A 12996-nucleotide genomic window follows, 5' to 3' on the forward strand; every position below is an offset into this window, starting at 1 on the left:
CCCGGGTGTTTCTGCTGCAGCCCCGCGGGGTCCGCACCCCCGTCCGCCGCGGGCGGGCTCGCACCCGGGGCCGGGGCCAGGGCGCAGCCTGAACCTAGCGGCTCCCGACCCCCGCCGCGGGCTTTGTCACAGCCGAGACCGAGCCGCGCCCGGGGCGGAGATTGGCCCCGGCCGCCCCTCACAGGCCGGCCCCGGCCTCCCGGCCCAGCCCCGCCTGCCGCCGGCAGGGGCCGCTGCCGCCCCGCCCCGCCCCGCCGCTCCCGGCCCCGGCAGCCAGGCCGCGGCTCCCTCCCTCCCGCCCTGCGGGCCGCGCTCGCTCTGCTCCGCCCGGCAGCGGGGCCGGCCCGTGGCGAGGCGGCGCCGGGACTCTGCCCAGCCCGCAGCGGGAGCGGGGCTCGGCCGGGCCGGGCCCGCGGGAGCAGCCCCGCCCGGGGGCGCCATGGCCGAGCGGGCCGCTGCCCAGGTAAGGGCCCGGCGGGCGGGGGAGCCTCGGGAGCTTCTCCCCGCCCGGCCCGGGCCCCGGGAGCGCGGTGCTGCCCGGCCGGGCTGGGGCTGAGCCCCGGGGCGGGTCCGGGCTCCCCCCCGGCCCGGCCAGGGCTGCTCGCGGGCGGGGCGGTCCCGGCCCGTTTCTCCTGCTCCGGGGTTCGCCGCACGCTGCGGGCACCTTCCGGGTTAGCGGGGAAACTAACCCGAGCGCGCCGGGGCAGGACCGTGGGGACCCGGCCCGTGTCCGAGCAGAGACCGTGGCCTAGCGCTGCTCCGTTGTCACCGGTCCCGGTGCCAGCGTGCCCGGCCCTGGGCGGGTCCCAGAGCGACCCCTCCGAGATCTAAACGCCAAACCCTGCGGTGGGCACCGCCGGCTGTCCTGGGGCTCCCGGGGACTAGCCAGACCAGCTGGGAAGGTCAGATCTGGCACTGGGCCAACGTCTGTTGGGGGGCGAGACTCTCTCCTGGCACCACCGGGTATCCCGCATGGGTAGCAGGAGACGGGCTGTGCCGACAGGAGTTGGAAGGTGGGTTCTGAATCTGCTTGAACCCTGGCAAATTGTGGCCAGTGATGGGATCTAAAAATGAGGCCACCCACTTAATAGAATTGCCGGTAATGGGGCCACAGTAAACCCCTTGAGTCTTGTCGTCAGACCCCGCCCTGTGTCGCTAGATTTCACGTGATAAGGTCTGCGATCCCACCTGAAGCCTGTGATGAAAATATCAGTAGGTCTGTGACTGCCGCACCTGGGCAGTGCTGAGCAGCATGGAGCCTGGGAGCAGCTCCATGTTGTGCCTCGGGTGACCAGACAGAAAGTGTGAAAAATGGGGATAGGCGGTGGGAGGTAACAGGCGCCTATAGAAGAAAAGGCCCCGAATATCAGGACTGTCCCTATAAAATCGGGACATCTGGTCACCCTAATTTTGCCTCTATAGCTAGATTAGGGTACGACCTCGGGCTCAGTTTTCATTTGTTGTCCTTGCAAACAGGTTCTGGAACTGGACTCGGAGCAACAGGGTGTGATGCCTTTACAACCCCTTGCCGTCCCGGAACAAACTGTGAGAGAAACCCACCTGGGAACAGCAGCGATTTCCGTGGCTGTAATGACTTCAATCCAAGCCGTGGAGAGGAAGGTGGAGGCTCACACCACACGGTGGCTGAACCTGGAGGGGAGAACTGGGACGACTGAGAAGAAACTAAGAGACTGTGAGAGGACGGTGGTGGAGTTTGAGAACCAGCTGGAGAGTAAGTGGGCCGTGCTGGAGACTCTGGTCCAGGAGAATAATCTGCTGCAGAGGAGGCTGGAGAATGTGGAGAACCTGCTGAAAAACAGGAACTTCTGGATCCTGAGACTCCCCCCAGGCACTAAGGGGCAGGTTCCCCAGGTAACAGGGATGCGAGCAAAATAGAATATAGAATTATCAGATGGTCTTGTTCATTCACCATGCTGTGAATTCTTGGGACCACTTTGGGATGCTCCATGAGCTACGGCACTGTAGTTGCAAATTCAAGAAGGAAGTTGCTGGTGGAGGGATGGGTGATGTATGTGGGCCCAGCACATACACAGTGAGGCTTGTCAGCAGCCTGCAGAGGGATGAAGGTTTAAGCAACAGCAGTCCCCTGGAGGTGAGGAGGTCCTGAAGTCCTTTTAAGGTACGGGGAAGGAAGAAAGGCTCCCCTGCCTTGTCCAGAGCGATAGTGATGGCCTGTGGTGACAGTGGGGCAGGGGGTTGTTTGTGCTCCTTGTCTCATAACTAATAAAAGATGTGAGGGGCTGTTAACAGGATGGTACAAAAGCAGCAGGCGCTGAGCGTGCAATGCGTGTGATTCCAGGTGCCGGTGACGTTCAACGACGTCTCCGTCTATTTCAATGAGCAGGAGTGGGAGAGCTTGGATGAATGGCAGAAGGAGCTTTACAAGAACGTGATGAAGGGGAACTATGAGACTTTGATCTCGCTGGGTAAGGATCCGTTCTCCCTCCTTCGTTAGAAGCGGTAAATTGTGCGCAGTTCCTGGGCTGGAATCCAGCTCGGACTTACCCTCCACTCATGTTGCATTTTGCTAGGTCGGCGCTTGTAGCGCTCGAAGATTTTCTGAAAGATCAACTCCGTGCATCCTCCCATAGGAACAGAGTGAAAGTTACCCAGTGGTGGCTTGAGCTCTCCATGTCCTGTGCTTTCTCCCGTTGGATAACTGCATTTATCTGCTCCAGCCCGAGTCCTCTTTACAGAAATCTGGTGATGTCCACTCCTGACTTATCTTGGTTCTTATACATGCTCCATCACTGTAGGTAGCACCCACGGGCCTTATCCTCACAAATCCCCGTAAGGTAGGGCAGTAGCATCACCATGTTGTGGATGGGGAATTGAGGCCCAGAGCGATTAAGAGCTACATTTTCAAAGGCTTATAGACAGTCCCCACCACCGGGGCCAGATTTTCAGAAGGGCCGTGCTCCCACCATTCCGTGCTCTTCTGAAAATCTGCCCGGGGTCGCATGTGGATTCTGTGGCAGAGCTGGGTTTGGACCCAGGTCTTGGGAGCCTTCCCCGCGAGACCACCCTTCCTTGGAGTGTTGATGCAAAACTGCCTTCACCCACGAGCGATTTGCGTAGAAATTTAGTCTTCTAAATATAATGTTTTCCTGTCTTCATTTTAAATGGTAATTTTCTCCCCAAAAGAATATCGCATATTTAGAACCATCCTCTGGAAAGTCGCCGCCCTGCGCCAGCTCCTTCCAGCACAAAGAAGTAACAGAGACTATGTCAGGAGCTCTTTGCCCTGCCCTCCAAGGCCGCTACACCAGGCACTTGACACGTACTGGAACCCAGATATAGACTGGGAGGTGCAGGAGGCAGGACCTCCTCAACAGCGGGCCCCAGACTGGCGCATCCTCCCAGAGGAGGTCGGGGACACTCTTACCCCTGCCATCTTCAGGTCACTGGGGAGCGCTCAAAGGTAGCAACAACAAATGAAACCTAGAGAGGGGTCACAGAACCAGCATCCCTTCATAGCAAGGGCCCTGGTTACACCACGAGCAGGTCAGAGACTGGCTGCCCCAGGAAGATCTGACTGTGCCTTCTATCCTTGTCCAGCACATGGTTCCCCTGGCAAACCATCCAAGAGCCTTAACAGTCTTCCTGGGAGAAATCCCCATGTGCATCTGCAGGGTGAATTCCACTGGCTAATGCGGAGTTCCTGTGTCAAAGACCCTCCCTTCCTGCTGGACAGCTGAGATCTGAAGGCTCTGTAAAGGCCTGTGGATGGAATGGAGAGAACAGGATTTACTCGGCTGTCAGTATTGTGTGTTTTTGGTACAGTCTCTCCCCCTCACCCAGGGGCTCCCTACCTGGCTGACCTCTGTAGCTGGTGCCTCACACTGACGCAGCAAATGCTGGTAAATCTAAGTTAGAAGTTGAGCTGCTCAGGGAACTGTTCCTTTATTTGTCCTCCAAGCGCCAAGCACAGGCTAAGGGCGCTGTATAAACAGTCAAATTCTTTGTAACGTCGGGCCCCCTGCTGTCATTCTTTCCTTTGAAATAGATTATGCCATTTCCAAGCCTGACATCTTAGCCCGTATTGAGCAAGGGGAAGAACCATGTGTCCGGGATCAGCAGGACTCGGAGAAGGCAGAAATCCCTGTGGAGCCTTGCACAGGTGAGTGATGCTGCTTCTTCAGGTAGCGTCCCTGTGGGTGATCCACTGGAGGTGTATCTGCGCCTCTCGTTGGAGAATGTAGGTCGCAGGGTCTGTCCGGCCCGCGCTTGTGTCCTCTCCCTGTTGTGCTCTGCCTCGAGGCTATCTAGCATGGCCCAGGCAGTCTGCCCTCTGCTCCTTCTCAGTCGCCCTTAGCCCGGAAGCAGAGCATGACGTTTTCAGTCCTTAGCATTCCCGTTAGCTTTTGTCGTGCCCAGAGAGCCACAGGGCATTTTATTTCTTTGATTCTTAAAAAAAATTAATCATCTGTCGACCCTTTTCCCGAGGGGTGCTCAAAACCTGCTCTGCCCCAGGCCCCGCCCCCACCCCACCCCTTCCCCTAGGCCACGCCCCCACCCTGCCTTTCCCCGCCCCATTCCCCCCTCTGCTCTGTGCTCGCTCTACCTCTTCCTGCCCCCGCTCCTCCCCCAGCACCTCCTGCTCACCGCTGAGCAGCTGATCCTCGGCGGACAGGAGGTGCTGGGGGGAGGGGAAGGAGCTGACTGGTGGGGCCTGCCGGTGGGTGCTGAGCACCCACTCTTTTTTCCCCGTGGGTGCTCCAGCCCCAGAGCACCCATAAAGTTGGCACCTAAGTAGGGGCATGACCGTTTCCCACCGTGCTTTAAAAGGTGCCTCTCCTGCAGGGAGGCAATGCCAGTGGTGGACGGACACTCTTGTTGCATCTCTCGGAGAGGCATGTAGTCTGTAGAAGTGCAGCTTCTGCCAGCAGCTGAAGGCTAGATCCCGAAAGAACCGGCAACAAAACTGGAAACTCCTCCCCGTGGAGCGTGCTCTTAAACTGGCATCTGACCCTGGTCCCGAATCCGCTCCAAAGCCTTCAACCTCCAGAGAGGGAGAATCGCAGAGACAGTTGGCTGACTTCCTCCTCTTAAGTCTCTAGAAAAAAGGGCTGCAAGCCCTCAAACCGAGCTCTTGACCAGCCAAAGGGGATCCCCGGTGTGTTTGGTCACCTTGGCACCGATGACTCCGAAGCACGGCACCAAGAGCTCGCCTAGGGACCCACGGGGCACAGGCTGGGGAACGGGCACCACTGTCGGTACCGTCTCTACAAAATCGGCGCCAATAAAACGATCCTTGGCACGGAGCACTTCAAAGCAGCTCCTGTTGGAACGAGCCGCACATAAAAGGCCGTCAGTACTGACGAGTCAGCATCGACCACAGTGGTACTACCAGAGTTCTGCTTCTCTAGGGACCTTCTGGTTATGGAGGAACCAGAGTCCCCACTACTCAGTACCCAGGCTCCAGCACCGAGCCCATCTCGGTCCCCAGAACCACCATTGGCACTGGGGCATTCACCTCCAGCGCCCTTATCAGCCCCACCCCACTCCAGTGGGGACTCAGACAGTGACCAGGAGGACCGCTTTTCTCTGGTCTTACGTCACAACCCTCCGTTACAGCATTTGAGACCTACACAGCTGCACCCATGCTCAGATCTCCAATCTTCCTGGTATGGTCCCCCGTGGGTAGTGACACTCATGCCCTTTCCCCCTCAGTGGCCTTACTGGGATCCATGGGCAGCCCACAGGCCCCACACCTCTCGAGGATCTAGAATCTCCCACAGAGAGTCCTCCAGACAATCTCCTCTGGCCTCTGTATCCAGAATCTAAACCCTGGGATGGAAAAGGAAATTCAGTTCACAGCCACCTCACAGATCCCAGCCACCTCAGTTCTCCCCAGCACAATGATATTATGAGCTACAGTGTAAGAGGCCCAGGATGTAAAAAGCACAAGCCGTCAGTCTCCCGATCCTCAACTCTTAACCCTCGTCCTCAAAACACCAAATTATGAGGTCGAGGGCCCAAGCATCCACTCCTTGCAACAGCTGCTGCGACGTACGGACCTGTCATATCCCTTCGGAAGTTGCCTGAGTCTTCCTCAGGAGCTGGAAGATCATCACCTCTGACAAATGGGCCTTAGAGGCTGTTTCAAAGGGTTACTCCATCCACCTCATGTCCCTTCTCCCCTTTCCCCTGGTCCCTCTTCAGGGACCCTTCTCATGAGAGACTATTATGCCAGGAAATAGACCACCTGTTTATGCCTCGGAGCCATAGAACCAGTCCCTACTCACCTCCGAGGCAAAGGTTTTATTCCAGATATTTCCTGATCCCCAAGAAATGGGAGGTTGGAGACCCATATTGGATCAAAGGGCACTAAACAGATACGTGAAGGTGCAAAGGTTCAAGGTGGTCACACTAGCAGCCATTATTCTGTAACTGGAACCAGGAGCTTGATTCTTGGCCCTCGACCTACAAGACGCCGATTCCCACATCTCAATCTGACTGTCGCACAGGAGAGTCCTGCGATTTACCTTTGGGCAGGGCTATCAGCAGTACAGAGCGCTCCTGTTCAGCCTCTCGTCCGCACCCATTGTGTTCTCCCATATCCTCTCCGTCGCAGTGGCGCGCCTACGAACATTAGGTATTGTCATTTACCCACACCTGGACGACTGCCTTCTCAAGGCTCGTTCCTTCGAAGATGCCCTGCAGGCCACCCAGAAGACTATGCACATGGTTGCACAATTGGGGCTCCAGCTCAATACCCAGAAATCGACCCTGACCCCAGTTCAATAGCAGGAGTTTATTGGTGCCAAGCTCGACGCAGGGCACCGAGCGCATTCCTCTCACTGCACAGAATCTCATAGGGACAGGCCAGGCCAGCCCACAAACCCCAGCCAGGAAGCGCCTCCAGGTTCTCAGGCATGTGGCAGCATGCACATTTGACTCCACACACTCGACTGTACGTGAGAAACTCGCCTGTTTTCCAAAACCACCCTGTGACATAGAGAGGCAATACTGCATATGATGGCTGTTAGCCCTAGCATTTTATTTGGACAGGACTAAGGACGTCAGGAAGTCTCCTAAACTCTTCCTTTCATTCGCAGAAAGATCCAAAGGCTCCACAATATCAGCTCAAAGGCTCTCAAAATGGGTCTCCGGTTGCCCTAACCACTGTTACATGCGTGTAACCTCCTGCCCCCATCAGGAATCCCAAGCACTCCACGAGAGCCGTTTCCCCCTTGGTCGCGTTTCTTAAAGACGTCCCCATCTCAGAAATCTGCAGGGCCTCTGCCCATGCTTTGGCGCGATTCCTCGGGACTCGGCCTCTCGCGCCATCTTCGGCTCCTCAGCACTATTGTCAGTGACAGACCGCACCCCGAGGCCCCAGCCCGCCACGGGGGATACCGCTGGGAAGTCACTGTGGTGGAGCGCCCATAGGGACAGCACTCAGAGAAGAGGACGTTACTCCCCTTGTGCCGTAACGATGGTTTTTTCGAGACGCGTGACCCTGTGGGTGCTCCTGCCCCCCGACTTTGGAGTTCTCGACAAGGAGCTCTGCGGTAGAGAAGGAACGGAGGCTGGTTCACCCGCGCAGCGCTAGATGGCCTCCAGGCAGGCCACGAGGGAGGGAGAGCGCGTGTGCGGGCCGACTGAACGCTGCTACCTAGATTCTTTGAGAGGCGCGGGCGCCCAGACGCACCTACAGTGGCACACCCATAGGCATGCTACTCGGAGAACCGTTGTTATTGCACAGAGTGAGTAACTTCCTCCTTAATCTGAAGCTCCGAGTCCTTCGAAATCTGTCATTCTGTCTATACCAGGATCCCTCCTGCCGCCTAGCTGGGGCCCCTCCCCCATTTAACAATAAAGGAAGGAGTGACTGCGATCAGTTCATGAGCCTGGGGCTGAGAACCCAGGTCCTTAGTTTCAGGGATTGAGGTCTGTCACACAGCGAGGTTGTGTTGGTGGGATTGGATTTTCACTGCTGTGGGATGACCTAGTGAAAACGACACTCGTGCTTTTCAGTAGGCTGTGACACCAGCCATAACTGATGGAGTATATCCCCCAGTGACTAACTACTGACTTGCTTTCCAAAACCATCTTCCCCTGGAGCTCAAAGTGCTTTGCAAATGTTAGTGAGGATGAAATCCCCGTGCCCAAAATGCTGCTTTTAAATAGGTGGCTATCGGTAAAATGATGAAATTCTCTTTCTCAGGGCCGGAATCCCCCATGTTGACAAGTGACACTCTGTCACAGATCAAACAAGAGGAGGAACCCCATATGCAGGATCAAGGGGCCTTGGAGGAAAGTAAAATCCCAACAGACCCACCACACCGCAGCCCAGGTGAGTAACAGACTAACCCAGCCAGAAACAGCAAGAGCAATAAATCCTGTCTTTATGAGTGCCTTCTTGCTGTATGTAATCCAGTGGTAACCAGCACTTGTCATCTCTTCACGGCAGATGTTCCTCACGGCTTCCTACCAGTCCTCACCAACTGCAGGCAGTTAATGCCTCCTATCACCCGTCCTTCCTCTGAGTGTTCGGAGGAGTCAGTGAAGCAGAGCTGGTCCCCTCCTCTTCCCTCTGATGAAGGTATTTGGAGAAAGCAACGTTTGTGTTTTGTTGCAACTCTTAAGTCACCTCATCAGGTGCCTCAGCCCAGACAGCACTAAGCTGCTCGGGGGACGGCGTGATGTTCATCTGCCTGTCTCTGCCTGACAATTTCAGGACAGGCCTTTGAGATGCAGATAGTCTCAGGGAGGAGAGAAATGACTGTAAATCCCACTGTCCACCAGAAAGGTTGTAAAGAGTAAGAAATGCCATGGTGTATGCTATCACTGGCTTTTTCTGCTTCAGAGAAGGAACAGCTGGTATGTTAATTATATTCCCTCCACAGCTGCTCTGATCACACAGGACTGAATGGAGTGCATTCGATGGTCCGATTCCTCCCTCCTGTAACTCCAGCGATCATGTCTGATGGTAGGGGGGCTGGCCTACTCTTTCAGCCCAGCTTTGAGGTTGTTCAGAACCAAAAATGACTGAAATCAGCTAATGAGCAGAGCTGTTAAAAACACACCGCTGCTATTCCGACGCTGCACTAAAACGTGCCCATTGTTTCCTCTTCAGTTCTCTGGGTGCAGCCAGGGTCAGAGTCTGCCGGCAGTGTCGTTCCATGTCTGGAATTAGAGAGCTTTGGGACGTGGCTCTTACAGTTCATCCTCTCAGTTCTCAGCCAGAGAGGAACTGCCAAGTGACTTTGTTAAATCACTGACCAGTCAAACCCAGCCTCCATGTCTCGTGCTGTTAATGTCAGGCTGTCCATGACAAAACCTCAGACGTATAACGGGATCACTCAAGGGTGACTCTAAAGCCTGTCTTCTTGGAGAGAAGCCTGAGGCCACTTGGGAAGCGGGTTACCCAACAGGGAAGTCTCCTGGTGCGACTCACCCTGTGCAGTGAGGCCGTGAGAGGCCTGTGTGTCACTGAAAGCCCAGATCAGGCCCAGAGGTCAGTTTTACTCTGCTAATAGTAGGTCATTTCCTAACCTCTGTGAACACGGAGATGGGAAATGTTTGCCTCTTTCTAAACAGCCAGTGCCTCGCATTATGCCAGCGTGACAGGACCCAGCCCCTGAGATTAGGAATCAGGAAAGTCCGAACCTTTAGGTTTCCTTCATATCAAACCGATGGAGTGAATAATCTCTGGATTCTGTTTAATTTCCAGCTGATGAGGGGATTGTGATCAAAACCGAGGTGCAGCAAGTGGAGGAAGTGCCAGGGACGTTGCTGGAAAGAGCAAAAGAGGAAGCTGTCTTGGGCCCTTGGGAGCATGACCAGGGCCCTGGGGAGGAACTTCCTGAAAACCTGGAGGTGCCAGGGATGTTATTGGGAAGGTTTGAAGAGGAGGATTTCCAGGATCCTGGGGAGGTAACAGCCGGGGAGGTTGCATGCAGCTCAGTAACACAGCAGAGAAACCACGCAGAGAGCAGGACAGTGAACTCCGCTCACTGGGGTGGGGCCCTGATCCAGCACCAGAGAAAGAGCACTCGAGAGAGGCTGTTTGTGTGCATAGTGTGTGGGAAGAGCTTTCGGCTGAAGATAAATCTCATCATCCACCAGAAGGGCCACGCAAACGAGCTGCTGTACGAGTGCCCAAACTGTGGGGAAAGTTTCAGAGCCAAGCAGAAATTTCTGCTGCATCTGCGACACCAGACAGCTGCGGGGGCCTGCGGGCTCCCGGCTCCTCAGGAACGTTCCTGCCAAGCGGCTCCCCCTGAGTCCCAGCCCCGAAACCAGACTGAAGACGGTTCCAGCGGGATCACCAAACGGGTCAAGAGGCTGGCTCACAAATCGAGTCTGAGCAAATACCAGCCGCCTCGTGTGCAAAGGACGTACACGTGCAGGGAGTGCATGGAGCACTTCTCCAAGAGGAGGTGTCTCGTCCTGCACAAAAGGGTGCATGCCGACCGCAGCAAGGGATCGCTCATACTGTGTCCGTACTGCAGCAAGAGCTTCACCCGTCCCTCCGACCTCATCCGGCACCAGAGGATCCACACCGGGGAGCGGCCCTACCAGTGTGCCCAGTGTCACAAAACCTTCAACCGGCACCACCACCTCGTGGACCACCAGAAAATCCACACGGAGCGAGAGAGGCCCTACCAGTGCGGCGAGTGTGGGAAGGCCTACATCCGCCGGCAGCACCTCCTCAAACACAAACACAGCCACAGGAAGAAACCGTAACCGGCCAGCGAGCCGGGCTGCAGAAACCCTGCGGGGTCAGCGCGGCAGTCTCCAGGAGGGAGACGCTGAATGGCTCAAAGGCTTCCAGGCTGAGTAGCTGCCCCCGGTCTGCCCTCGTTCACAGCCATGCAAGCTGGGGGGCTGTGCGGGTGTAGCCAAGGGGAGGATTGGTCTTTGGTTTTTAATGAGCTACAGCCAATTCACCTGGGAGACGAGGGTGTCGTGTTGATTTCACCTTATCCGGCTAAGGTAACGAAGGCCAAGCCATGGGGCGTCCGTGCAGCTGGCAGACACAGGCATGACGACCCAGGCAGATTTGGTCCGGGATAAGAGGTTACAAGAAAACAACTGCACTAGAGCAGGGTGTCACGATTGCAGGAAAACGAACTGGCAGCAAATTCATATTTAAGTGGAAAACTCTGGTTTTTATGGGACGATACACAGGGATGGAGGGCGGAAACGGGCGGCTTGCGGGAGCGGATAAGTGACTCCTGTGTCCAGCGTTTCATACGTGTCAGTATTTAAACAGATTCCAAAGCCGGACGGGCACATTGGGGTCCTCTGGTCCGACCACCTGTATAACACACCCCATGTGACTTGCACAAAAGAATTCCTGGATGAAATAGAGCATCTCTCTCTTTTTTTTTTTTTTGGTTACAAAAAACCCCCAGTCTTGATTTAAAATTGTGACTAGCCTGGGAACCTGGGGCTCCACTTTCTGGGGCGGGGCAGGGCTGAGAGGGGAGGGCCCTGCTCTCACTGTGTTGCTCACGCGGCTGTAAAGCCAGGTGCCAGTTTGCTGGTGCAGGGTCCGGGCCCATGCATGCTGCCAGGGCTGTGTGTGGGAAAAGCCCCCAGCGGCCCACTGTGTGGGAGGGGGTGTCGGTGCTTGATCCTGCACTCGGTTCATTCCAAACGCCCACTGACCCTGGTGCCTGGGGAGCGTAGAGCCCTGCAGCCGGTTCCCCTGCTCCGCCTGATGACCTCATGGGCGGGCGAGAAGTGGGCCCAGAGGGCAGCTGAAAAATCCCAGTGGCCCTGTGCAGTGAGAGTGTGGGGGAGAGGAAGGAGCCCTCCCCTCTACCTCTGCAGGGGTGTGAAAGGAGATGAGGAGGGGGCTGCACATGAGGGCTGGAACCAGCTTGGAAGGCCAATGGGCATGGGGGGGAATAGGCCGGTGGGGGAGGAGGGGAAAACAGGATGACAGAGAAAAGGAAAAACTGGCGGGGGCGGGGGAGAGGGAGGTAAGAAGAGATGGTGTAGCAGGTCAAGCACTCACCGCTGCAGCACCTCCTGCTGGTTGCTTCAGGAATTAGCTCAATTCCAGCTGTCGGAGCACCCTCTGCTGGCCGGTGTCTCACCTGCCTCAAGCCCCTGTGTCCCTCCCGGATCCTATGCCTTTACCGGGGGGGGGGGTTCTGCCCGAGCAGCACACCCACTCTCTGGGTCTCCCCTCCCAGGGGAACCCCCAACCCTCTATACCCACCTTGCCTCAGTGGCTACTGCCAGTCATCGTCTAGCCCCCGCTCCCTGGGGCAGGCTGCAGTCTGTAATGGCCACTCATCACTGGCAAGGGGTGGGACCTGCTGCCTTTGCCTGTTCCAGGGCTGCCCCTCTTAGCCCCAGTACCTTTGACAGGCCTTACCCAAGGCCGCAGCCTGGGGAGTTACCAGGCTGGAGCTCCCCAGCTCCTCTTGTCTTTCCCCAGTGTTGCTCTGCGTTAGGTGCCCTCTGTTCCCAGGCAGCCAGGGCCTTCCCACTCCAGGCCGGAGTGAGACTGAGCCACCTCCTCCCTTAGCCCTTATATCGGGGCCAGCTGTGGCCTGATTGGGTGTGGCCACCGCTGTGGCTGCTTCCCCCGTCAGCCTCCCTTTTCTCCCAGGAGCGGGGTATCTGCCCCACCACACCTGGGGACAGAGCAAGAGGAAAGGAGAGGCGTCGAGGGCGGAAGGTGACCGATGATAGCAAAGAACCGAAGGTGTATTAAGAGCAGGGCTGTGCAGAGATGAGACAAAAGGGGCCAGGCTGGAGGTTTATAAAACAAGGAAGGGGCAGGAGCGAGTGCCCTGGGTGCGCCTGTTCACCCTGACGAACGAAGAGGGAGCTGCTAAGGAAAAGGCAAAGGCAGCCCCTGGGAAAGGGAAATGTTCCTTTACAAAACCATCAGCCTGTGGGACTCAGCACCACAAGAGCTCCCTTGTGGGGAGGAGGCATTAGGATGTGGTGTGGCAGGCAGCCTGTCTCTCCTTTCTGGTCCCCCGGCCAAGGGGGGAGTCC

At 56.6% G+C, this 12996-nt stretch overlaps 1 protein-coding gene across 4 annotated transcripts in view; it reads left to right on the top strand.

Annotated features, from left to right (window-relative positions):
- Positions 1 to 331: 331 nt before the first annotated feature.
- LOC125632971 (zinc finger protein 783) overlaps positions 332 to 12996 on the top strand; it is a 64346-nt gene continuing 51681 nt past the window's right edge. Inside the window, exons 1-7 of one of the 4 annotated variants that reach the window (XM_075124669.1) lie at positions 338 to 463; positions 1477 to 1872; positions 2321 to 2447; positions 4028 to 4141; positions 8195 to 8323; positions 8441 to 8572; positions 9704 to 11346. In XM_075124669.1, coding sequence (XP_074980770.1) covers positions 440 to 463; positions 1477 to 1872; positions 2321 to 2447; positions 4028 to 4141; positions 8195 to 8323; positions 8441 to 8572; positions 9704 to 10719 — 1938 coding nt within the window. In that variant the 5' untranslated portion in view covers positions 338 to 439 and the 3' untranslated portion in view covers positions 10720 to 11346. Of the gene's footprint in view, positions 464 to 687; positions 1014 to 1476; positions 1873 to 2320; positions 2448 to 4027; positions 4142 to 8194; positions 8324 to 8440; positions 8573 to 9703; positions 11347 to 12996 lie in introns of those variants that run through there. The other 3 variants (XM_075124670.1, XM_075124671.1, XM_075124667.1) reach the window with 3 other exon arrangements.

This window comes from Caretta caretta, chromosome 2, assembly GCF_965140235.1.
Source record: "Caretta caretta isolate rCarCar2 chromosome 2, rCarCar1.hap1, whole genome shotgun sequence".
Taxonomy (NCBI): Eukaryota; Metazoa; Chordata; order Testudines; family Cheloniidae; genus Caretta; species Caretta caretta.